General features: G+C 38.3%; 2 protein-coding genes across 3 annotated transcripts in view; one reads left to right on the top strand and one right to left on the bottom strand.

Moving 5' to 3' along the window:
- Positions 1–6,848, top strand: part of sema3gb (sema domain, immunoglobulin domain (Ig), short basic domain, secreted, (semaphorin) 3Gb) — a 52,660-nt gene extending 45,812 nt beyond the window's left edge. The window contains exons 17-18 of one of the 2 annotated variants that reach the window (XM_036578415.1): positions 127–251; positions 2,316–6,848. In XM_036578415.1, the coding sequence (XP_036434308.1) occupies positions 127–251; positions 2,316–2,747 (557 nt within the window). In that variant the 3' untranslated portion in view covers positions 2,748–6,848. Of the gene's footprint in view, positions 1–123; positions 252–2,315 lie in introns of both variants that reach the window. The other variant, XM_036578414.1, reaches the window with a different exon arrangement.
- Positions 6,849–11,752: 4,904 nt separating this feature from the next.
- wasb (WASP actin nucleation promoting factor b) lies at positions 11,753–20,154 on the bottom strand. The gene is given in 13 exon segments (XM_036578412.1): positions 11,753–11,943; positions 12,114–12,225; positions 12,507–12,812; positions 12,814–12,908; positions 13,561–13,714; positions 13,802–13,844; positions 13,936–14,134; positions 16,172–16,207; positions 16,305–16,331; positions 16,429–16,525; positions 17,279–17,365; positions 19,113–19,253; positions 19,898–20,154. Coding segments are annotated over 13 exon segments (1,455 nt in total). The 5' UTR covers positions 20,000–20,154; the 3' UTR covers positions 11,753–11,887.
- Between the last annotated feature and the right edge of the window lie 7,218 nt (positions 20,155–27,372).

Below are 27,372 nucleotides of genomic sequence, written 5' to 3'. Positions count from 1 at the left end.
AACTCACCATTTCTGATGTATTAGTTTTTCTGGGAAAGCTCCATTAGAGAGTTTTACAATTAAACAGAAAAATAACAGAAAGTGATTAGGTGTGTAAATATGTCCTGTCTCTTGTTCTCTCAGTAGAGAAGCGTCTGAGGGAGACAGTACAGTTTGGTGTGGAAGGCAGCAGCACATTTCTGGAGTGTCAGCCCAGGTCTCCTCAGGCTACTGTGAAATGGCTCTATCAGAAGGATGGCAAACGCAAAGCAGTAAGATTCCCACCCTGTCTATCACTCATCACTGCTTCATTTACTATATTTCTCAGTTATCAAATAGTAAGAAGTTATTAGGTTAGCATTTCAATAGTTTGTCGTCATATCAGCGCATGTAACAAAGGCCACTAACAGCATGTAAGTCACAGGAAAATATATAAAATGCAATTTAGGCTTTTAGAATCTCACACTTCACTCTGTTTTGCAGCCAGTCTCTTTTACATATATTTTAATGTTGTCTTTTACTTCTTCACTGAAAATTACTGAAGATCGGTTGATTGTGTGATGCTGCGACTTCTTGCAGCAATCAAAATTCTTTGAGATTTCAAACCAGTCATTTGTAATCCTCAAAACAAAAGCTTATGCAGCATTTCCATTAATGACAATGAAAGTACACTATATGGACAAACGTATTGGGACAACTACACGTTACACCTACAGGAGCTTTTATGACATCTCATTCTAAATCCATAGGAAGGTATTAATATATACTTGGTCCCCCCTTTGCAACTATAACAGCTTCCATTCTTCTGGGAAACGTTCTACAAGATTTTGGAGAGTGTTTGTGGGAATTTTTGCCCATTCATCCAGAAGAGCATCTGTAAGTTCAAACGCTGATGTTGGATGAGAGGGCCTGGCTCACAATTTCCATTCTAGTTTATCCCAAGTGTGTTCGATGGGGTTGAGGTCGGGGGTCTGTGTGGGCCGGTCAAGTTTTTCCACCAACTCACCAACAATGCCTTTATGGACCTTGCTTTGTGCACTGGGGCTCAGTCATGCTGGAACAGAAAAGGGCTTTCACCAAACTGTTCCCCCAAAGTTGGAAGCATACAATTGTCTAAAATGTCTTGATATGCTGAAGCAATAAGATTTACCCTTACTGGAACTAAGAGGTCTAGGCCAACCCCTGAAAACAACCCCATGTCATTATCTCTCCTCTACCAAACTTTACATTTGGCACAATGCAGTCAGGCAGGTAATGTTCTCCTGGCATTCACCAAACCCAGACTTGTCCATCAGACTGTCAGATAGAGAAGCGTGATTCATTTACTCCACAGAATACGTTTCCACTCCTCCAGAGTCCAGTGGCAGCAGCTTTACACCAATCCATCTGTTGCTTGGCATTGTGCTTGGTGATGTAAAGCTTGCATGCAGCAGCTTGGCCATGGAAACCCATGCCATGATGCTCCCGGCACACAGTTTTTGGGCTGATGTTAATGCCAGAGGATGTTTGGAACTCTGCAGTTATTGAGTCAGCGTTGGCAACTTTTATGCATTGCTGTGGTTCCTAAGTGCTTACACTTTTCAATAATACCACTCACAGTTGATCGTGGAATATTTAGAAGGGAAGATATTTTGCCAACTGACTTGTTGCTTTGCTGGCATCCTGTTACAGAACCACTCATCCTATTACAGAACCATATTCAGTGAGCTCTTTAGAATGTTCCATTCTTTCACAAATGTTTGTAAAGGCAGACTGCATGGCTAGGTGCTTGAGTTTATACACCTGTGGTAATGGGACTGAATGAAACACCTGAATACAATGGGTAAGAGGTGTGTCCCAATACTTTTGTCCATGTAGTGTATGTGTTCATAAGCACAAGCAAAGATAGGTTCAAAAACAAATTTGATAAGGACAGCGTTTTCAGACACTACATTAAAATGTACATATATGTAAACATTAAAAATTAAAATAAATCAAGTTCTACATTTTAAAGCTGCAAAAATAAACATAAAATTGTTCTGGTGCAAACTGTACCTGGTGTCATTACAAAAGACGTTGCCATTGCTTGGGAAGATTACCTGCAACGAGTGCTAATCACTTAAACATCATGAAATTTTCATAATTGTGATTTCATGAAAAAGTTAATGAAATCACAACTAATTGGCCCTGGTCACGTGTGTCATGCAAGACTTGTCTTAAACTAATGATGCGGAAGGTGAGTCACTTGGAAAGAGTTGCAGGATGACCTGAAAGCAGCAGGTACAACAGTTACAGTATTTTTCCGTTTGAAAAGAGAATATAAAGTGCACCTTTTAATTTTTTTGTTCCATTCACAGCTCAGTCGAGATAAAGAGGTCCTGAAGACGGGTCATGGCATTCTGCTGAAATCTCTCACTCAGACGGACTCTGGTCTCTACCACTGCCTGGCCACAGAGAACAACTTCAAGCACACTGTGGCCCGCGTGTCCCTGCGGATCCTGGACCGGGAGATTGTAGAGGCCCTGACAGCACCAGACAGCCCTGCAGAACCAGAGCGTCACCACCAGCACCATCATCATCACCCTCCTCCTCCTCCACCCCCACCCCAAACCCCACCCCCAGCCCTCCAGCAGCTCCCGCCACAGCCCGAGGTGCGCCTCATCAACCAATACTGCCAGACCTATTGGCAACAGCAGAGCACCAGCCCGCCCCACAAACCCAAACGCACCAATCGCAGACACACTGAGCAGAAGGAGTCTGAAGAGCCTCATGAGCTGCAGGCCCAGTGATAATGTTCTGAGTGCTAAGAGCAGAAAACATGAGTTGTTAAGTTGATTGCGTTCCATACACTGTGTGAGCAGGATAGGCAGCGTCTCTAAAGACTGTGTTACTAAGCTAAATTACATGTGTTCATGCAAAAAAGTCAAATCTGATAAAAACTTGTTTCAAGACTACATTTGATTTTAACACAGCATGTTGAAGTTGTTGGTGCAAGTTAGTGAGGATACAGCCTTAACCAGGGATGGGACGGTTACTGCTGCACTATTAAACCCAATGATTATCATACGGTTGCAAATTTTATTTCCTGTAATGGTGTACGGTTAGCGTGTACTGTAAAAAAAGAACAACCATCTGCTACAGTCTCTCACCAAAGCATGCACTAAACAACTATTGTTATTTTGGTTATAACAAATACAAGTGGGTCAGTAAAAAGTATCCATACCTATGGTGAAAGGATTTCAATGGCTATTAGTAGCTTTTTAAACATTTTCAGTATATATTAACTATACTGTAATCATTTAGGTCACTGAAATCTAGCAGTTTTTCATACTGTCCCATTTCTGGTCCTAACACAGGCTCCTGTATCTTCAGCTCAGTTTTTGCTTTTTTAAGGTTACAATACATAGTGTTCTAAGTTTGCAGAGCAGTAGATGTTGAATTATTTCCAAACCATAGGAAACTGGTATGTGCCACATTGCATACTGTAGAGTTTAGGTTTTTTGTGTTCTCTTTTACTGTTGTTGCATTGCTGTTACCTTCACAGAGTCATTGAAAAGTCAGTATTTCATGAACAGTGTACTCATAAAACTCTGGCACTTAGCGTTGCTAGTATTTAAAGCTTGTTATGTTGAGTCAGATGGTTGTTAATCCTCAGCCTGTGGAACACAGTGGTGGAAAGAATGCTGTGGAGAATTTCTACGTGATTCCACTCACATTCATGGCACAGTCATCTGCTGATTTGTCAAAAAGAAGTCTTTTCCTGTACTGGGTTATAATTATGACATGATGCATTCAGATATGATTTTGACCAACCTTTTATGTTATCAAGACCAAGGGTGATTTATAATCAGGATGGATGTAAAGGCTTCTAGAAGTTGTTCTTTTTTGTGGAGTTTGTAAAGATATGGCTAAGCTTCCATTTCAGTAAAATGTCTTGATATTTTAAGAGCATTCTTGAGTTAGTCTGCATCAGACAAAGTACAGCTGCAGATACTGGAAGTCTGGAAATTCAGTGACATCAAATGTTTGAACGATGTGTAAGTCATGAGAAAATGCTTTTGCAAAACCTCTGATTCACCTTTTACATCTTTTAGAAGTACAGCTAAATGGAATGGAAGAACAGCTAAACCCATGTTTCCATTACTGGTTAGTAGGTATTGAACAAAAACTACTGCAATTTGAAGGCGGTGGTAGGCGTGTTTTTTTTTCCTCAAAAGAAAGATGGGATATTCTTTGGAAAGACAGAATTATGGACCAAAACCTGCTCCAGTCTCCAGCCATAGTAAGAGAGATTTGCAGCAAGAAGGAATATGTAAATAATGTTTGAGATCAGCAGTCTCTTTCTGAATGCATAATAAAAACTGGAGAACTAGATTCACAATAAAAAAAATGAAAGAAAACTTGAGTTATGAGTTAAGGGACATAGACCTCTGAGGTTGTGAGTTATTTGGTGGGCTAATGGCATGCCCAAATCAAGACTCTGGATATAAGCTGGTTTTATCTATGGGAAAAATGAATGGAGTTACAAGGTCATTTAGAGGTCGAATTACATACATGGCACAAAAAAGCTAATACTTGTTCACATTTAAAGAGGAATTACTCTGATTTTTAATAGTCATTCAGAGTAGTTTACACAGCTAAGTTCTGGAGAATTGTTCAGAGCGGTGGTACAAGCTACTGCACAGAAATCTATAACATGAAATGGTTATGAATACGCTGCCTGATGCTTGAGACATTGTCTTATACTAGTTTTGAGATAAAGTTTTTTAACTAAAATGTACATGCAGGGTGTTGTAAAGGAAAACAGTGCCCAAATAAAACTTCTTTTTTCCCAATTTACTACTGTTTGACACTTATCAGCATTTTATTTAAAACTCAGTAGGTTCACTGGTCACTTTGGATAGAAAAGCTAATGTCTAAATTCGCATTGTAGACATCACCACCATTGTAACAAAAAGCCATTCAGACTGGTTTGATGTAAAATGGTGCATTGTAGCCATCACCACTGTGCACAAAATAAGAGCGAACAGTTTTCTCTACAAAGCACTATTGCAAATCAAACCACTCAATGTTTTTTACATCTCATTGATTGAATTATGCAGAAATTTTTGTCAATTTTGTCTGACGTTACCAAGATACATGAAAAGTAAGGCTGCTACATCACTACTAAGGCTTCTATATATACACTACATGAACACTATTGTACTGAAATTGTGGCCTGCTGCTGCCAAAACCACTTAACTAGGACACCTCACAAAGCTTGCTGGTTTGCATTGTTAGGCTGTCAGTCCTATGATGTCAGCTGAATGTGCAGGAGCATTAACTTCCAATCACAGTGATATTCTGACATGACAAATATATAGACCTCCGTACTTCATTAATCCCAAATATGATGGGGTGATTTTTAAAAAACGACAAGCACTTTTCCCATAGACAGAAACAGCTTACACCCAGGGCTCGCCAGGATGCTGTCTGTCGACTGGTCCTCAGAGGTCTATCACTTGCTGATCAGTATGCTGTGTTTGCTGTGCACATTTCTGAATATGAAAGCAAGCAAATTAATCTTGGGCAAAATAACAGTCCTGTAAAAAAAAAAAAAGTTATGTACTGAGAAAGTATTGTGTCACAAACCATCTCAGTGATAGTTTTTTCTTACAACATTATGTCGTTTGGGGAGGGCAGATGCAGACATTTTTCATTAGTATTTCCTTTCACTTTCTATCGTTGCCTCTTCGGCTTCAGATTGGTAAGAAACACCCTGATCAAACTTTGTCCACAGCAGTAGTAGTTCTGTGACACTGTCACCTTTTCCATATCAGCAGTAGATGTTCTCTGTGGTTAACTGTGGTCATGTTTTGCTTGTGTATAAAGGCAGTCCTTGTGCTTTGTGTGACAGTTACACATGTACATAGAAATGGTGTGTATTCAAAAGGTCTCGTCTGTCTTTGGTCAGGTTTTAACTATTAATATTTTCTCTCTCTCTCTCTCTCTCTCTCTCTCTCTCTCTCTCTTTCTCTCTCGACCCAGCGTATTTATTTTGAGAATGTACATATTCATGTGAGTCGTGTTCTTTTGGTGGTGAGATAGGGCTGCAAATGGCAGTTATTATTGTGCATTATTATTCATTAACAGGACCAGAATATACAGACACAGAGAAATGCTATTAGAAAAAGGTGCAGTAGAAAGGGAGTTTTTATATTGTGACCACTGCCATGTTATGCTCAGTTCAGCAAGCATGTTTTTCTTGGAAATAAGATGAGTTTTCTTGGAAATAAGATGAGTGATAGAAAATAAGATAAAGTGAAGTTTAACATATAAATATGAAAGGCAGTGTTCAAAAATGGCCTTCACGTGGCCTAAAGCAATGAAATGAACACTGTTGAAACTGATACTAATCACTTTGTATTAGAAGTTTATGGGTAACTTACATTAGCAGACCATTGATGAAAAAGTTCAGACTGTCCAGCCTGCTGACTATAAAATCTTGGAGAATATTTCTGTTGTTTATAAAAAGCACATCTTTGTTTAACAGGTTGGCGAGCACAGAAAGCCTGGGCTTAAAGGCAACCAACAGTTACAAAAGTCCAAACCTTAATAGTTTTTGATCCATTTAAATATTGTGTCAAAAATCTTGGGCCTAACGCTGCCCTCAGAGGGAACGTGGTGTACAACCCAAATGATGTTTGTTCTCTTTTATCTTTGCTTTAGTGTTTCTCGATGAACTAAATGGAAATATGACTGCATCTTACGATACTTCTATGTATTCATGGTGTTTTGTGTTAGCTTAAGTTAACGTGGTTGTTTGTAATAAATATTATTTTATTATGATTGTGAGGTTGGGGAGTCTCATAGATGTTTTATAATCATAACAATAAACTGCTGTAATTGTTCTTATTTAACTCCTGATTGTTATTGACCATTAAATTGTTTATATAGCTGCTATCAAAATGTCACAAGTCAAGTCAAGTCAAGTCAAGTCAAAGTTTATTTATATAGCACTTTTTACAACAGGTGTTGTCACAAAGCAGAGTTTTACAGAAAAATCTGGGTCCAAGCCCCATGAGCAAGCCAATGAAAAACTCCCTAAGAGCAAAAGGAAGAAACCTTGAGAGGAACCAAGACTCAAAAGGGGATCCCATCCTCCTCTGGTCGACACCGGCTAGGCAAACAGCATTAGTATAAAATATTAGAATATAAAACTGGGGAAAACAGGTGGAGCAATGGTTAATTAGATAGTTTAGATAATTAGATATTTTCCATATAATTAGCAGAGTGGTTAAAGATGGGTTTATGCTAATTATTTTATATACCTTTCAAAAAAAAAGGCAGTTGTAAGTTGGCAGAATCTTGCTTTTTGGTGGTGGGATAGGCTGTACATTTTACTGTACTTTTTTGTTAAACTATTGCATTTCCATTTAAATCCTGTAGAGTGTGTTGCCTTCCTTGGGCAATTACACCCACTTTGCACAGTTAGGGTCTATGATCTTATAGAGCATGGGCATTACTGTCTTTTGAATAGTGGAGAGGACTAAATATGACAAAAAAACAGTTAACTATGACAATCCTAGTTAACCTAGACTTACACATGTAGAACAATAATTTGTTTCTTGTTTTATAGTTTTTAAGGTCCTGCACTGACAGCTCAGTTTTTGTTCTATACTTAAAGACAAAAAACATTGCCACATTCAAAATGCGGCCTTCAGGTCAGTAATCTACTCTTGCATGAAGTGGATTTCCATTAGATTATTGCTGGGTTACCCAGCTCCGGTCTTGGACTCCCCCCTCCTCGCCACTGCATAGTTCTATATTTTCCCCGCTGAGTCATATAATTAGTTAATTATCAAGCCACAACGGGGAGCTCCAGGAGTGGAGTTGGGAACTTCCATTGGAATTTCTTACACTTCAAACATGGAATAGGAGTTCAGTTTGTGTCAGGCCCTGAAGTGGCTCCTTCACAAAAATTAAATTCAGTAATATTACCTCTGGCATGAACGCCAAACCTCTTTTTCCCAGATATTTAAAGCCTCTTGTGAGACTATGTAACTTGCCATGAACCTGTATGTTTTTTAACAACAAACACAGCTCAAAAAACGTAACTTACACATGAACACATTAAAGCTCAAAACAGCAGTATGTGTAGAATTAGAATCTCTTACACCCAAACCTAAAACAGACAAGTAGTTAACGTTAATACACACACTCTGGGTTGTAGTTAGCTTTTATGGAGCAAAGACAAAACTATCAAATAACTTACTACTCTTATGGTAGCTATGACATCAGTCTCACATCCAAAACAAACAGCTGGCTAGCTTTAGCTGAGTGGGCCTGCCTGGCTACATTCACAAGTACTCGACATAAGTTTCGTTGCTAGGCGATGAGAAATTTACATAAGCTGGAAACAGGACATGTCATCATAACTTTATTTAAGCAATAAGCCATAAGAGAGAATGTGTTACTGTTTTTTTTCTCACGGCACAACGTAAAGTTGAGAAAACCCCCCTTTCCTGTGATAAAATCACAGTAATGCATAGCCTTGAGTGGCTTATTGCTTTTATAAAATGCCGGCCAACATAAGATAAGATAAGATAATCCTTTATTAATCCCACAACGGGGAAATTTGAAAATTTATAAAACATTATAAACATTTTTTTTTTATTAAATAAGTTACTAATAATAATCCATATAAATATTTTGCCAGGAAATGTAGTTCCTTTAGCATATGGTATATGAAGAACTGCTGAATGAGGAGAAGAACGTTTGGTTGTCCAACATTGTATATTCCGGCCATTTTATGACGTTTTTAATGTTTTGTTGTATAAAATTAACTTATGATTATACAGCACTGTTTAATGCAAAAACCTTCACTTTATAAGTACTTTTTGCTCATCAAATTACCACCACGATGGCAAGGCTAATTTCCATCAGCACCTCTATGTGATTTCTAGTACTATTTTGCACCAAGCTGATCGCGCCCCTCTTCCCACAATGGTGCTAAATCTTAAGTAGCTCCCTGCTCCCTACATAGTGAAGATCTGTGAAGGTGCTGTGTCCCTTTCCTCTGTTCAGTTTCTCTAACAGTGGCACATTTAGCACTTATTTAGAAAAATAGCCCTGGTTCTACTTTGTAACATAGCCAAGTCTGTACAACTTATTTTGCTTAAACAGTAACTTACCCAGCAGAACATTTGTGTGTAATCCTTGGTGCATACATCTCTGCTCAGCCTGTTTGAAGTTATCAGAAGTTTCAACTTATGGTATGCATTATGCAAGTATTCAAAATATAACTCAGTGTGGAATGGAGCATTATTTACACTTTGAAGTTAACTCTCTGTTTGTTTGAACTGGTGTTGTCATATAACAGCTACAATTTAAAAGTTTCCAATTGCTTGTCTTACGACTTTGAATAGAAATAATATGATTTTTTTGGTTGTTATTTTGTTCAGTAGTAACACAATGTACACAGTGTAGATTTAAATATATTAATATAACAGCAAAGGTTCTCAAAAGAACATCTTATTAAAGATAATATGCTAAAAAATACATTTATTTACATTCATATTGTAAATAAGCAATTATTTTTTAATTTCTGCCTCAAGATTTGATCAGAACTTCTAAAATTCTGGATATTCATTTTATTATAAATTCATTCTAGTTGCTGCTCAGATTTCTCAGTCATTTTAGAATCATTTACACCTCATAATTCATAATTATAAACCTCATAGTTCATAATTCTGGACACATCTAATTTTTTTTTTCTATCTATTTCGACAATAACGCTCCATTACATACTGTTACATGTTGAATACTTAATACTTTGAATGCATAAGTTAAAGCTTAGTGATAACTTTAAACAGACTGAGCAGAAATGTGCAATAGAGATAATAATGCATCATACAAGTATCATATTAGAATCTTTTTTACATGTGCAATTGTAACAAAGTTGGTATTATATTATTAAAATCATACACATATGGTGATTGTGTGTGTGTGGTCTGGGTTGAGCATACATTTCCAGCCTGAAAAACGGTCCCAGTCTGGCCATTAGCATCAACAACCACACAGCCTGCGCAGCAGCAGTGTGGAAAAGAGCCACTGTGTTCACACTGTTTCTGTAATATTGGTGAAGAGTGTAAACATTGCAAGAGCCTCAGCAACTTCCTGTACCACAAAGATGCAGTACATTAGTCATACACAAAAGTTTGAACACCCCTGGTCAAGTTACATGTTTTGTTGATTTACACTTAAATGTGGCATTTTTTTCTGACAATTTTAGTTTAACACATTGGAAAAAAAAACATACAATATGAAATGTGCCATAACTTTTGCTCAGGCCACATTTTATATTGGGAGTCCAATATGTTAAAGAAGAATTTCACAAATCTTTTAAAATGTGTGCATAATTAAAATAATAATAAATTAAATAAATAACAAATTTAATCTTTAAGATGTAAACAAGGTCATTTGGAGTGGCTTGAAGCAAAATGCTTCCTTCTAGAGAAACCAGAAGTGGTGGTGATAGGAGTGGTGGTGATAGGAACCAGACATCTGAAGTGTTTATTGACTCTAGAAACTACATCACAGAAAGTTATTACATATGAAATAGTTACGAATAAGTAACAATAGTTGCCTCATGGCTGAGATATTGTTTTGCGATGATTTGAGAAAAGATTTTGTTCTTAAATGTTTTATACTACGTTCATGGTGGAAAGGTACATGAAAGATGTTGTAAGGCAAATAGTAGAAAACTTTCTTTTTTCAGATTTACTGCTGTTTTATCATTCAACATTACATAGGCTATACAAACTAAGAATATATGTGTAGATTAACTGGTCATTATAGAGAGTAAATAAAATGGCTGTATTTGAGTCAACATTGTGATCTCTGGTTCCTATCACCACCATGTCTTTAAATGTTGAAAGCTGCAGGATGAGTTAACAGACAAAATCTGGCAGAAAAAGAAGAAGAAGAAAAAGAAGAAGAAGATATAAATCAGATTAATGCAATAGTGTTGCGCATTGCAAAGCACTAACTAGCAGCTAAACAGCTCACATATAAAAAGGAAACATCTCCTGATTAGAGCGTTTAACTGGATTGCACTGAGATTAAAACTAGGTGGAAAATGTTTTGTAGAGTTTGTAGGTGTGCTGTAAAGAAGGCAGCATTTTAGAAGGCTGTGAGCTGCAGCCCAGGCAAGCACACCATGCTATACCAATAAGGATCCTTGGGTAAATCTCTTAATGCTACATTTGCTTAACTCTGATATAAAACCAGTTTCTACCGGTTTTATATCACTCATCTCTCCCAGGGTTAAGTTGACAAGTATGCAGTGTCCGCAGTGTAAATGGCATCTTTGCTTCTGAGCAAATAACTATTTGTGGACATGGTTAAACTAAAGTTGGGCTTGGTGTCATTACTGTCTGTCAGGTTGGGCTGGAGTACATTTAAAACTTCAGAATCAGGTTTAGAGACATGGTTAAAGGTAAGGAGGAGGAGAAATTCTCAAAAAAGAAATGCTCTCCTTGAGCTAAACCACTTTATTTTTTGGTCATAACCACTCTCTCCAACTGTTACCTCTGACAGTGTGCCAATGGAAAACAAAAAAAACAAACCGAAATATTAACATGGAAAACTGCATTATCATTAAAGATAAACATAGAATGTTGCACATGAAGCAGTTCTCAAAGATTGCACAATATGTTTGCTTTATTCAGTTGAAAAAATACATTTACTATCATCTTAAGATCATTTATATTTAACAATCCACTTTCAGTCAAGCTTTAACAAATATACACCGTTTGATCCTCTGTTGGCCAAGTTGTCATAATCCTGTGCTATAAGGCTATTTTTAACATTTCAGTGGCCTACCTAAAATTGACACTGTGTGTGTATGTGCGTGTGTGTTTGTGTGTACCAATGTTGGATATTGACATTAATCATCCCATTCATCATCGTCATCATCATCACCTCCATCATCTTCGCTCTCTCCTGAGAAGAGAACAAGTGAAATCAAATACTGAGTTACACTGTTGTTCATATAGAGAAAACGAGCCACCAGTCCTACTCTGAGGGACAGAAATCTATTCTATGTTTATTATTTTCAGACGCAGACAGAAATATGAAGATCACACAGCAGTCTCTTCTTTTTAAAATATTACCTGAGGAATGAATGGCTTTGCTTCTTTTCTGCATGACCATCATCAGAGCTCCAACGATGCCCTCGCTACACTGGTCTTGTGGCGGAGGCGGCAGGTCTGAACTGTCCGACACCTGAGAAAACAAATATAGAATTCATATATGGAATGAAAGAGTGTTTCCTCATTTCCTCAAATGTCTTATATACATATATGTGGCAAAATGCTTAAAAATAAACACTTGAACTTCCTATAAATTCCCAAAAGAAAATTGTTACCTATAGTTCATATAAGTATAGAGATATTGGGCTACTTTTTTGGTCATCAATTAACAGCTGATTCATTAATGTTGTACAAGCCCATTAATCTATGACTGAGAGAACAATCTGATTGCTTCAGAGTGGCACTTTATCTTACAGTCTTTAGCTTGGTGCCTAGTCGGATCTGGTCCAGCAAAGCTCCTCTACCCCCCACTGTAGGTGAAGGTGCAGAACTGACGGGGCTGCCACTGCTGTAGTTAGAAGCAGGAGCGGGTGGTGGAGGAGGAGGAGGTGGAGGAGGTGGTGGAGGTGCTCCAGCACCAGGAGGAGGTGGTGGGGGAGATCCGTAACCACCAGAGGGAGGTGGGGGGGGTGGCGGTCCAGCTCTTCCACCAGGGGGAGGTGGTGGGAGGGGGCCTCGTTGAGGAGCTCTCTGGTTGCGTGAAGGTGGAGCTGGTGGGGGTTTGGCCTGGGACAGGTGGGAAGCCACTCCGAGGTGGTGGAGGAACAGGGGCACCTGGGACTGGGGGGAGACTTCGAGATGGAGGACCCATGGCATCTGTGTGAACAGCAGAAGCAGTAACTTCTTCAGTGTAGTATCAGAATGCAATTCCTACCAACATCATCTGTTTACAAACCCTGGAGACCTAGCAGTTCTACGACTTTCAGACTTTGCACCAAGTTAGCATTAAGGTAGTTTTGCAAGCCAGACTTTTGACGGTTAACAGGAAATCTGGGAGCTAGCTACCTTAGCCAAGAAGCCTACTTTAATTATTAACTACCACTAACTTGACTTTGATCATGGCAAAAAATACTACCCTTAAATACAAAGGAATAGACACAGAAATTATTATGATTGAAGTGTCAAAATCTTAAGTAGACCGGACAGATAAAAAATGTATTAGCTAAGCTAGCACAACAAGTGTTATGCTAACAGGAGATGTTGGTGGATGCAATTCCAAAGCCACATAATGCCTTAAAACTGCAGGCCTAGAACTGCTGCTGGCTAGGATCTGCAGTCAGATGTATTAGTGGCATCAAACAATATTACCGAATGGCATCTCATGAAAGTGAAATCCTCTTAAGAAAATTTGTAAATGGCACATTAACATTGGTGCTACATTTATTTTACATGGGCTAAATGTATTGGATATACAAAACTTTTAAAAGGCAATAAAAATGTATGATAATTTATGAAGACAGAACCTTACCCTGTCTCCTCATTTCTTCTTTAACAGCATCCAGACCGCCAGACTGTTCGATGAAGTCATAGATAAGTTTGGAGGTCTCTTTGTCTGTCAGCTGATCATCACTGATACCAGCACAAGAAAATAGCTTCTTCAGGTCTGGGTCCAGATTGTTGGTCTAGAATAAAAGAGAAATACATGTGTAAGTGTTACTCAGTTTGTTTTCCAATCACTTTCTAAATTGGTGAAAAGAGAAATTTCTTACGTCAAAGCCAGCGTTTGGATCCCATCCAATATGTGAGACATGTCTAGAAGAAAAAGAAAAGCCAAAGTGGGATCAGCCAAGAAAGAGTATGATTAACACTGCCAATGCAGTGAAGACTGTCTATGCATACTTACTTAAATCCACTGGGAGCTCCAATATCTGCCTTGGTGAGCCGAGGTCCCTTCTTCTTGTTCTTCTTGTCTTTTTTACCCTTGCCCAGGGAAGCAGGTGCAGGCAGGGGGACGGCAGGGGAGCGGTAGCGTGAGGGCAGAATGTCTGGGTTTGGAATATCCACAGTGACCATGCCCCCTGGCTGCATAGTTGGACCTGGACCTGAAGATTCCAAACACCTCATACAATTAATGAGTGTGTGCTAAGAACACAAAGTTAGCTAGGTGTAAAAGTGCAAAATACACTACAGTTAATACTGTCCAGAAGAAAAATATTTACTTTTGTCAAGTGACTAATTCATACCTCTAAAGGTGCAGTGTGCAAGATTTAGGGGGATCTATTAGCAGAAATGGAATTTAGTATACAAAACAATGTTTTCATTAGTGTGTAATCATCTGTAACTATGAATCGTTTTGATTAGCTTAGAATGAGCCCTTCATATATACATAGCGATTGGGTCCTCTTCCAACAGAAACCACCATGTTGTGCCACCATGTTTCTACTGCAGCCCAGAACAGACAAACCAAACACTGGCCCAAGAGAGTTCCTTTTGCATTTTCACATTGAAGCAGCAGCTTGAATTTGGTGGGGCTATGGCACCAGTTGGAAGACGTAGAAAGAATCAGTGGTTGCTGCCATTGCTGGCTAACTGTTTTGTGTCCAACACAAATTTTGACAAAAGGAGGATCATACTCATCATTTAGCACAAGAAAAAGCAAAAGAGAATGATTTGTCATCGTCAAAGAAGCAAAAACATAAAGAAACAGGGAGAGGTATAAAATTGGTTGCAATGTGCAACCTCACAGCTAGATGCCACTAATTCTTACACACTGCACCTTTAAAGCAATAATTTGATGAATGCAGTATGCCGTGTGCTAACCCAGGAGCAAGAAGGACACTGGAGATAGCAGTGACAGTTTCACCCAGCAGTCATTTTACTTGACTTTCAGTCCTTTTTTCACACAAGAGTTTTTCAACTTGTCAGTCCTTTTTGCTGCTGCTCAGATGTCTCCCCCCTCTATTAACTCTCCACTCCTTTTTAAAGGTGCCCATGCTGCCAAAGCTAAACCAACATCAGCTGGCTCTCATTAAGGGCATAGTATACCAGTACTGGGTAGGGTTTCAATTCCATGTGGCATCGTTCCACAAGATGTTGAGAACATTCCTTTGAGATTCCGGTCCACGTTGACATGATTGCAGCATGCAAATTCAGATGTACTTTCATGCTGCAAATCTCCTTCCAAATGCGTTCTACTGGATTCAGATTGGGTGACTGGGAAGGCCACTGAAGAACATCGAACACACTGTCATGTTCATGAAACCAGTTTGCGATGAACTTGCTTTTTGACATGGTGCATTTTCATGTTGTAAGTAGCCATTAGAAGAAGGTAAGTTGTAGCCATGAAGGGATGCACATGGTCAGCAACAGTACTCAAGTAGGCTTGGGTCTATGGATTCATGCTGTTGGTGCCAAATTCTTACCCTACCATCTGTAAACCTTAGCAAAAGTTGAGATTATTCCATGTTTTTCCAGTCTTCTGCTGTTGTAGCCCATCCGCCGCAAGGTTTAATGTGTTCCACAGTTGTACAGGGTGTCAGCTTGAACCAGTCTGGCTATTTTCCGTTGACCTCTCTCATCAACAAGGTGTTTCTGTCTACAGAGCTGCTGCTCACTGAGTGTTTTTTCTTTATTGCACCATTCTGTGTAAACTCTAGAGACTGTTTTGCCTGAAAATCCCAGGAGATCAGCAGTTATAAAAATACTCAAACCAGCCTGTCTGGGAGCAACAATCATGCCACGGTCAAAATCACTGAAATTATATTTGTTCCCCATTCTGATGGTTGATGTGAACATTACCCGAAGCTGCCTGCCTCTATCTGAATGATTTTATGTACTGCACACAATTGGCTGATTAGATAATTGCAGAAATAAGTAGGTGTACAGGTATTCCTAATAAAGTGTTTGGTGAGTGTATGCAACATATTATTTGTACACATCTCACACCTCGAATCTCAGCATCTGCCACCACAGCTCTATTAGCAACCTTCTATTGACAGAATTTTCACAGTTGTCTGCAACATTCAAATTTTTAAAAATGTAGTAATGATGACTAGTCGAATACTTCTTTGAATGATTAATCAAATAGTAGAAATTAGTAGTTGTGTAATGCCTAGTGCTCACAGTGCTGTCGTACTGACCATTTGATGGTGGTATTGGTGGTGGTCCCAGTATCCCTGAAAAAAGAAAAAAACATAACAATTAGTTCAGCTCTGTTTAGTTAAACAAGAAATCATCCAGTGTAATGAACAAAGTGCACTTGCACATTCCTACCTTCACTTGGAGCATGTTGTCTTTTGTCTAGTGAACAAAAAAACATGTGCAGGTGAGCTACATGTTTATTAACATGAAATGCACAGAATGCAGGGTTTTGTTTGTGAAAGAGAAGGTAGTTCACCTTGGCGACTGACTCGCTGGGTGATTTTTTCCTCTACTGTGTTTCTGAAAGCCTCTGATTCTTGCTCACTTGCAAAGTTCAGACCGACTTGGCAGTCCTGAAACATACGTGTTACTCAAATGAATTATTATGTGTCAGCTGTGGTTAAAACGGCTTTACTAACAGCCATGGCATATATGAATTTCTCTCTGTATGTATTGCATTTATTATTTAATTACAATATTTATCTGTTAACTTCTTCCATGGCACCAGTGGCTGTTTCAGGCTTGCAGTCCTCACACCAAAAACTAATAATAATGTGGCCAGTTTCCATTGTTTTCCATGTAATTGCTGAATAATATACCTTAGGGTAATAAAAGTCTTGCAGTTTAAGAAGTTAGGCCAAAGGTTAATTTAAACCCTCCTAGGTCCCCCCATAACATAAATGTCTTGAAGTCCTTTTTGGAAACTTTCTATCAAAATAATTTTTGTGTTTGTAAGTAGAAGAGATATTTTGATATGATTCATAACTGAACTACATAATTAAAGTATATTATTCATATATACCTAACTTACATAGTTACATATTATGTATAATTACATGCATAGTTACATGCATGTATGTACACAGTAATTACAGCAATTACAGCAATTACATTAGTTATTATATAATTGACAAATATATGTAGTCCAATTTAAGTATCATAGCAAAACTATATACTTGTGAGGGATACACGACGTGGCTTTTAAAAAAAATCCTGTGCTAATTTATAAACTAATGATGGAGCCACCTCACCTAAAGCCTTTGTATCAGTATGTACAAGCAGACCTTTGGCCTAATTTCAACGTGCTAGGGGGAATTTTTACTCACATCTCCAGGGAAAGAGTGAAAATACTGCTTTGGGCTGGTATAAGTCATCTGATTATACAGCTCTTGCTCCCATATCATTTTTTCATCCTAAAATGCACACACACACACACACACACACACACACACACACACACACACACGCACAATTGCTTACACATGTTAATTGACATGAATTCATAGCATGACAAACAACATCTTCAACTGCAAACATACAGTGAGGGGAAACAAGTATTCAGATGCTTTTGTTTTGGTTGTTTAATATACTTACAGTGCGTACATCCTTTTCAAATGTACACACAGAGTGTCTTTTGACTCTGTACTTAAATAAATATGATCAAAGAAGTATAAAAGCAATTCCAAAAAGTAAGTAAAATGCAAATAAATACGAAGCAGCGATTTGTGAGCCAACCTTTACCTGTATTTAAACAAAAAACATTGCAAAGACAAGATATTTAATATTTTAACCTATCAACTTCATTACGTGACAAAAAGGTTAGGACAGAAACAAGACTAGAAACGTTGTTAAATGTTCAGAAAACATTTTGAAACAGTCGATGTGTTCAGGCTTAGGTATGAAAGGAGTATCCAGGAAAGTAGTAGTAGGAAACTAGTCCCTTACAAGACTGTACTATGCACCTTGGATGCCATATCTGCAACATTTAGAAACACTGCCAACTACTCTGCACTAAAGTTCATATAAAATGGACTGATGCACAGTGGAAATGTGTGCTGTGGTCTAAGTCAACCTTCAGATTATTTATTGAAATAATGGACGTTGAGTTTTTTTGTGTAAAGAAGTAAAGTACCATGCAGATTGTTACCAGTGTAAAGCTTAAAAGCCAGGGTCCGTCACGGTATGAGTGGGAAATTAGTGGATAACTTGCGCATCTGTGAAAATGCTAAAATTTACATATACATTTTGGAGCAACATATGTTGCCGTTTAGATGCTGTCTTTTTCAGTGACCTTGCTTAATTCAACAAGACAGCACCAAGAAATGCAAATTACAAAGGCATGGCTGCATAATCGGAGGGTGTAGGTGCTAGTCTGGCCTGCCTGTCTCCTCTTGAAAATGTGTGGTGCATTTTTAAGCTCAAAATAAGGCCCTGTATGTTTGAATGGCAAAACAGTTTCACTTTCAAAACTGGACAAGTTGATGTCTTCAGTCACCAAATGTTTATGAGCTGTTGTTAAAAGAAAAGGTGATATAACACAATAGTAAACATGCTACTGTCCCAACTTTTTTGGAATGTGTTGCAGACATCATATTTGGAATGAGCATATACTTACAGATTGGCAGTGGTTATATTTTTGTCATTCCCCTTGGCAAACTTTAATTCCCAAAGTTTTGAGGGTCCATCAGTTGGACTCACAATTTCGAAATCCTTCATTCAAGTCAGGAAATTGGCTAGACCGTGCAAGCGCCTTCACTTTCTTTTTTACAAAACAGTTTTGAGTCATATGATAGCTCTCTATCAATAGTCCGATAGTATGTTGTGAAATCTTCTGTTAATCAGGGATGATTAATTGTGGTTCCATGAACTTTTTCTCAAAGCAGCGCTAATATCTAGAACTTGATATTTCAGGAACTTTCTTGCTTTATTTATTCTTGTAAATCATATTCTTTTTTCATACTTGCAAATACATATGACATTATGTAAATTTGATGAGGATATATGCACTGGATCTGTATTAAATAACAAAAACAACAGCGTCCTAATACTTGCTTCCCTTCACTGCATATGCGGCAAAGCTGTAAGATAGACCTGTTATTCATGCCTACACAAGTGTGAAGGACTCAGAGGAAATTATGAAGAATATGTGAGGAAGAGGACCTTGATATCATAAAAGCGAATGAAGTATGAACGTCGCGGGTTGTCCTTGACGAAACAAACAACTCCAGTGTGCTGCAGGCTCCAGTGGGCTGGACTGTGGGGATGGGCCATATAGAGCTGCACAACCGCAGTGGCCAGAGTCTACACACACACACATACACACACACACACATAGAGCTACAACTCTGATACAAAATCATCAATTTAAAATCCTAAAGTAAAATAATGCTTGTAAACATCCTCTACTACAACAGGAAGTGGCCTCTAGCAGCACTTCCTTTCATACTCCCTATACCGCATTTTTACCGTTTTACTTCTTGAGTCCCTGGAGACTGTTGACTATTCCAAAGTTATGTATCATTTCATTTTACTGTTTAACGTTCAACATTTAATGATTTGAGCTAATGACAGTACTGTGCAATGTAATTATTATACTAATTAATTATATAAATCATCACAAGCAAATTGAGTTTAGTGTATAATGGCTCAATGATTATAGACGTATGTATTTCTGTGTCACCTGAATTTGACTGATTTATGCACAGTGGAAACAGATTAACAGCATATGAAAGTAAAGCGACGAGACTAGAGCTGCAGTGACCTTTTGAGCAATAGCACACTCTTTCTCTTTGCCTCCTCTGTTCTTTCAACAGGAAAATGCTTCTGATAATCATCCGGTTAGCATCACCTTACAGTCTTTTCAGCTTGCTTGTTTCAGTCATTGTCCCAAACCTCAGCTATGTGCCTGAATCTGATTTGATTTGTAATAAAGCCACCTCACTCACCACGCATCTTCGGCCCAGCAGGTCTACCAGCCGTTCGTTCTCCTGGTTGCTGAGGAGGGAGCTCAACACGTTCTCCTGCCCCTTCACCTTTCCCTTGCTCATCTCTCCTTACTGAGGGAACACGATTGGACCCCTTGACAGAGCACTGGGGCCCTGATTTAGCACTTGTTGGTTTCACAAAACCTGAGTCCTGTTTGAAATAAGCGAGGAGCTGGGGGAACTGAGACTTCCGTGTTCTATGTCATGATGTCAGTGTAAGTTCTGGTGAAGCTAACAGAAACAGGAAGAGCAGCAACTGTGCATATCTGTTCCATGAGACCTGGGGACAGGCAAGCTCTTACTTAAATGGGAAGTAAGCCCAGGGGCCCCAGTCAGTTTGCTATGTGATAAATTTGCTAGGGTTTCATGTACATCTCAAGTAGAACACTTTAGTAAATATCGCAGTGGGGCAATTGAAGTGTTTTTAAAACAGTATGATGTTTTTTTCAAAAGAACTTTTACTGTATATTAGGGCGACCATACAAAATCTGGGATTTGGCTTTGCTTTCATGTTCATTTGCCTCTGTCTGCTCCATGCTGCCCTCCTTCCCCAAGTATCCTCTTTTTTGAAAGCCAAAATATAGTCACCCTACTGTACACTTAAGTTTAGCATAGATTGTTGGAATAATAAATAGCTTTAGGTGTCGCAGAGTTTTAAGAACATATAATTCATCAAATTAATGTAATTAAAGAAATGGTTTGGTAAAAAGGTAATTTACACAATTCCCCCTTACCCCAGATGTAGTCGATTGGCTAAGATATGTCTGGAGGTCAAATTGGACTTCTTTAGTTTAGTGCTGAAGTTATGAGGCTAACATTGCTAACAATAGAAGCCAATAGTCACCCAAATCTTCAGTCACAGTATTCTTCTTCATGGTGAGGTTTTGGTAAATTTTAGAGTTCAAAGAAAATCATATTGCACACTGACATATGTATGTGACCATAATGAAGACTTGGGTGCAGTTTGAGCAAGTTGGGAGAAGTTTTGGGTATGCATTTACTGAAAGCATTTGGATGACTATTGACTTTTAGTGTTTGCAACATTAGCCTTGTATCTTCAGCATCAAACTTAGCAAAATTTGGATACAATGTCTTGGCTGATCAATTACATACAAGGAAAATTGGAATTTTTCCTTGGTCTTATGTTTTTCAGCTATTCTCATGTCATTTTCTCTGACTTTGATTTGATTTGTAATAACACTGTCTCACTCACTACACATCTGCAGGCCAGCAGGTCCAACAGTTCTCTTATGTGTTGAGTTGGGGTCTCATTGAGACACCATACTGAGGCCCTGATTTTGTTGTCTCAATACATCATGAAGCACCTCCAAAAAAATTTTCAGGAATTTTTTTCAGTTTCAGTGACATTCATGATGAGTGTGTAAGTTTCTGTGTCACACATGATGTTTCACATGAGGTAAAATGTTCTGCCAGATGTTTTTTCCCCATCACTTTGGTGGAAGTTTACCAACATTTAACTGTCCAACATACTGCAACTTAATGTAATTTGGCTTTCCTATTTCTTTATGGCGGTACGGTGGCACAGTGGGTAGCGCTGTTGCCTCACAGCAAGAATGGCCTGGGTTCGATTCCCGGCCGGGCGACCAGGGTCATTTCTGTGTGGAGTTTGCCTGTTCTCCCCGTGTCTGCGTGGGTTTCCTCCCACAGTCCAAAGACATGCAGTCAGGCCGATTGGACTTGCTAAAATTGCCCCTAGGTGTGAGTGAGTGTGTGAATGTGTATGTCTGTCTGTCTGCCCTGTGATGGACTGGCGACCTGTCCAGGGTGTATCCTGCCTTCCGCCCAGTGACAGCTGGGATAGGCTCCAGCACCCCACCACGACCCAGAAGGATAAGCAGTTTAGATGATGTATGTATTTCTTTACTGATTACATTACAGTCTAGTGTTTACATATGTTTATGTCTGCCATTGAAGCTTTCTGTGTGCAGTAGGCTGCTGTTTGTTCACTGGGAAGAATATTGGTGATTTCCAGTGGTGTGGCTTTAGGGGTTTTCTTTACAGCTCTGTGTGACTAAGCAGAAAAGTTTTAGAATAAAAAGTAAGTGGTCAGAAAAACAGGCAACATTATGTACTCTTTCATAATGTCCATTGAGTACCTCAAAAAGCAATTTTGATTAAACTTTGGGACATTGTTAAAGCCCAATAAATGACAGAAACCCTTCAACCCCTCAGGATTATCATTTTATTTTTAGTGTACTGTTCAAATTTAATAATGCACACAATGAATAGCCTTTGAGGTTTTAACACCTCATATTTATATTTAGATTTCTTCCATTTGTTTCAACATCAAGTTGCTTTTATGATATCAAGAAAAGGAAAAAATGTGGAAAAATGTAAAGAATGGCCTTTTCCTTGCCAAACAAGACTGTACACACAAAAATAACTTCTCATCAACTTTAATCCTATTAAATTTTCTATTTCTTCTGCATGTGAACACAGATGCTAGTGATTGTTATCATGGCTCTATTTAAATAATCTGAAAAATTAACTCACCTCACAAAGAAGATGGCTCTTTGTTCAGTAGCAGTTTTCAGCCAAGTTATCAATACAATCTATCACTTAATTTTTAATCACCTACAGCCAAATAAGTCAGATTTTGATAAGTAGTCTCACTGGTTAAACGATGGGCTAAATGCAGGCAAACCCGTCAACCAGGCATTGTGACAACTAAGCACACGAGGCAGTTGAAGTGCTGAGGCTGTTTATTTGAGTCCAAATAACCATAGACCAAAACCATGCAAGGCTCAAACAGATGTGTACATACGCTTTAGGGACTGACAAGGAGCACCTGAAAGAGAGAGGGGCCAAAAACTAGATACAGGTGAGGAGCATCAGTACAAGGGAGGAGACAAAAAAAAACACAATAAACACAGAAACACATGGCTAAGGAAACAGACTAGATGGGGCAAAAACAGAAAAGGGAAAGAGCAGACTGGAGAGATCATCACAGACACAGACAAAAAAAGACAGGTCAAAGAAAAAGCAAAAAATGGAAGAACTAGCGAGGCACACTTTGAAAAGAGTTATGTGAAAAAGCAAGGACCCATCCAGAGCCAAACTAACGCAACAAGCAACGGGTGTTGTGGATAGTAAAGTTGCAGAGCTGAAATGTTCCAAGTTGGAGACCCTATGGGGGGTCATGTGACAAACCAAAAGAATAGTGATGAATTTTCAGCTACAGTATCAAGATATACTCATTTGTTTGTTATAATTTACAAAAGAATTTAAAAATCTGCTTATGATAAATCGTTTGTGACACATCACTAACAAATTTGGCATCAATTGAAAGTTCAGAATCTGTACACTTGACAGATATTTCATTGAGCTATAAGTAAGGAATAATTGCAATATAATGTAATTACACCGTGCTTATGTTATCACTGGTGATGGCTGCCGCTTTGATTAGCTCTTGTGCCCTAAAAATAATTGTGCCCTAAAAACAGTCCAAATCCAAGCCCTACTGACATATTTAAATGCACATAAATGATACGGCATCTTACATAAGTTTCTTTGTGGATGCCTGCATTCCTACCAAAGCCTTTGCAAAAGACAAAGCAAAACTATGGTTCACCAAGAGCATTCTCTGAACCCAGCCATATTTCACGTCAGCAAACTGCAGTCTACTTATCTGTCCAACTGATAAAGTTGTCTGGAAATGGAAGCTAAAAAAATGATCTTTTGATTTTAAAACTTTCTCAGCAGTTGCAAAAGATAGGGACACCAACAGGAAGTGAAATGAGAGAAATATACCCCCTTCCACATACACACATCCACAAACCCACCTTGTACTGCAAAATCCACACTTTCTACAGTCTGTTTGACTACCAAAACACACACAGACCAAACCCATCCTGTGAGGTTTTAACAGATCATGCCAGCAGGAACTCCTGTACGCCCTTCTCTTGATGTCATCAGGCTGTTCAGCAAAAACAATTGCACAAGAAAAGCAGCAGTGTTGACCTTGCTTCCTCTACCATGCTAAAAACGTTCCAACCTGTAGGCCTGGGCATAGCTAGATCACTTCATTTACAAATACATTGACAATTTCCTGATAAACAGGAAATAGCAGGAAATAGCACATATGGCTGATGATCAGATCTGCTGCATTGTCAGCCTTTGCTCTAGTCCTGGTACAAGTCTTCCTTGAGTGGAAATACTGCTACTTGTTGCATGTGAAATCTTAATACCACTAAACAGTGGAAACAACTGGGAAAATTTTTACAAACAATGCCAGATTGGAATAATTAACAAACTACACAGCACTCCCACCCCCTCACCAAATGATGACCCTGGCCCCCTCAGGCAGATTTCATGAGATTTTATGCGCATTTAGATTAGTGATGTGAGAATAAATAAAAGAAAAGCAGCAGGTACAGATCAGCTTTTCCAGACCGACATTTGCCAGAATCTTTGATCATTACAGCAATACATAGGCATTCAATGCTTTAAGCACTCAACAAAGACATCCAAGATCTCTGAAGTCTTAATGATTGCAGATGTGTGACATGTGTGCATACCCACCCACATGTACATAAACTACCATTCAAAATTGGACTGGCGATTTTGTAATACAATAAGAACTTATTGTTAATTACACTGTGTAAGTAATTACATAAAACTGTTGGTCCAGTACCAGACCAATCCAGAATAGTTACATTGCATGGACATCGCCGCTGGCAACAATATAATATAACGTAACATTTTTAACATGCCAAGTAAACTGTTGTTCTGTTTTTTTAAAAGAAAAGTGTAGAAAAAACAGGGGAGGTAGACAAGTTTTTGCCTCATCCTTAAAAAGGTACTATTATGTACTCTAAGTTATCTGATTTGAGATTTGATCTCCACTTTTGAAATGTGATGAATTCTAGAAATTAATTTTATTATTACTTTTAATGAATAAAAATGATTACAAATTAAAAAGTAATTATTGTTACTCTTCATTTGATTCATTTTATTTTTACTTTTATTATTACTATTACATTTTAGAATCGTCTATGGCTCTGTTCATCAATATGGACACATCTAACAATTTTTATTTACAGATTCTCAGTGTCCTGCTATCAGAATCTTGTGAAGTTGCACAGACGTTGCATTTTACACACTTGTTTGCAACCAAATATGTTACTGAAAAACAGTATTTAGTTGATCAGCCAAGACATGTTTGTCAACCCAAGTTTGCTTCTCTAGCATTTTGCGCTGGAGCTACAAGGTTAACCCCTTAAATGGCCCGAACCCACTGGCAGACCAAAGTTAAATTACAGACTCCTTTAACCTAAGAATAGCTCTGCCAGTTTGCATCAAAGTCTGTAATTACTGAATAATAAGCTTTAGCATGTAATAAGCCTGGGATTTTAATGGGTTAATGAAGTAACCAATAATAATGGAAGCTAATGACTCTCCAATTAGCATTGTGCTAAATCTGCATGCTGAGATCATCACACACCAAACTTAAACCACACAGTGTAAGAAACCATGTGGAGCTCAAATAGACTTGCCTGTCGTGGTTTCTGACACTGTATTATGCACTGTTATCTACATTTGCATTCATTTATTTTGCAGGTGCTCTTATACAAAGCATTATGTACTACAAAATATTACAGTATAAGTAGTATAAAGTATGAAATACTACAACCATAAAGTAGAATAAATAGTGTGAAGTAGGTACCATATAAAATGCTGTCAGAAATCACAAAGCTAAAAACAGTACTCACAGCCATCTTTGGTTCATATTTATAGAGGACAGTGTGTCATAGAGTGTGAGAAACCACATAAGCAAGTCTGTCATAGGCAAGTCATAAGCAAGTTTACATAACAAAGTGATTTAGGCATGTGGTATGCACAATGAGTTCTTCTATTCCTAATAAAAAACAGGTCACAGTCTGTTAGAGTAATCAACTTAACTTCCTGTACTTTGACTTTCAATGCTGGCGCTCCTTGCTTTCGTCTTAAATCTTCACCAATGAACTCACTTCTCAAGATTGTTCAGTAACGATAATCTAATATGCAAATCACCCACAATGAGACCAGAAATAAGACTAACAGAAGTAAAGAGGAGAACTGAGCAGTAGTTTTATAGCAAGTGACCTAGTTCTCAATGCTTCCAAAACAATGTAGGTGGTAAAGAACTTATATGAATTCAAGATCATAAACCTCCTATTGTAATTAATAATCAGCGCTATACAGCTTCAAAGTGCTTGGCACAGATATCATGAGCTCATTGAAATGAAGCCTGAACTCTCAATACTTAATACTGTTAAAAGTTTCAGACTTGCACAGATCACTGAGGAAGTTCAGGCTTATAAACAGCAGCGTTTGGCACAGCTATTAAACAAAACATCCTGACATCATCTGCAACCATCTGGCAGTTTCCGTCAGGGCACTCTACAGCAAGGAGACTGCAACGAGGGCACCTAAAATCATCACAAAATCTTTACATCCAGCTGATCAGTCTTTTTCCTGTAGAAGATAATAGAAATCCATGTCATCAAAGGCTACCTGTTTTTCCCTCCTGCAATCAAAGCTTTAAACTCTTAAAGCTGCTGCATAAAGCACTGCACTAACCTGACTTAGCACAGTATATAATGAGCTGCAGTGTTAGGCTGGCTTTACACGGTGAAACTCTGATGCAACTTTAGTTGTTTGAAACTTACATGAAACTAAGTATAACATGAGTTGCATAATGTAAAGACCCCTGAAACTTACTTGAAACTTGAAGTTTTACGAAAAGGCAAACAAACCACTTATCATGTGATCATGTCAAACAACATTGTTTTAAACATGATTGATTTCACTGGATCAATGGACAAGAAAATAAAACAGACGGTAGTTTCTGCTGATTGACGCTAGGCAAGTTTAGTAGTTTTTTCATTTTTTCAGTTTCCTGAGACAACAAACAAACATGGGCTTGTCCAAGCTCACATTTCTGTTACCAGCTGGCTTAACTAATTTTCACCTCTATAGATGCCACCTAATTTCACACAGAGCTCAAATATATTTGCCTTAACATACATAAAACAAATTTAAAAAGTCAGATGTAGGCTACAGTAAAGTGCTCTAGATAGATAGAAAGACGCAGACATGAAAAATCATACAAAAACAATTAATGTCTGAAATGGCCAGGGCTCAGTGACAAGTTTTATTACGCACTTCTATAACCTAAGAATAGCTCAGCTAGTTTGCATTGAAGTTGTGGTTACTGAATAATAAGCCTTAATATGTAATGATCTTGGGATTTTAATGGGTTAAAATGCTGTGAATAAGTTAAATAAAATGAAAAGCTTGTGTTCAAGGCAAGGTGTATGATGTAAATGAGACTTTTAAAAGTATCGCTACAGTGGTCCAGTTATGTTCCCTAACTAAAGGTACTATAGACATACCCTTGAGGCTACAATCCCAGTGACTTGAGGGTACCACAA

This window comes from Colossoma macropomum, unplaced genomic scaffold, assembly GCF_904425465.1.
Source record: "Colossoma macropomum unplaced genomic scaffold, Colossoma_macropomum, whole genome shotgun sequence".
Classification (NCBI taxonomy): Eukaryota; Metazoa; Chordata; class Actinopteri; order Characiformes; family Serrasalmidae; genus Colossoma; species Colossoma macropomum.
The sequence above is the reverse complement of the archived record's forward strand: the minus strand, read 5'-3'. Positions and strand labels throughout refer to the sequence as shown.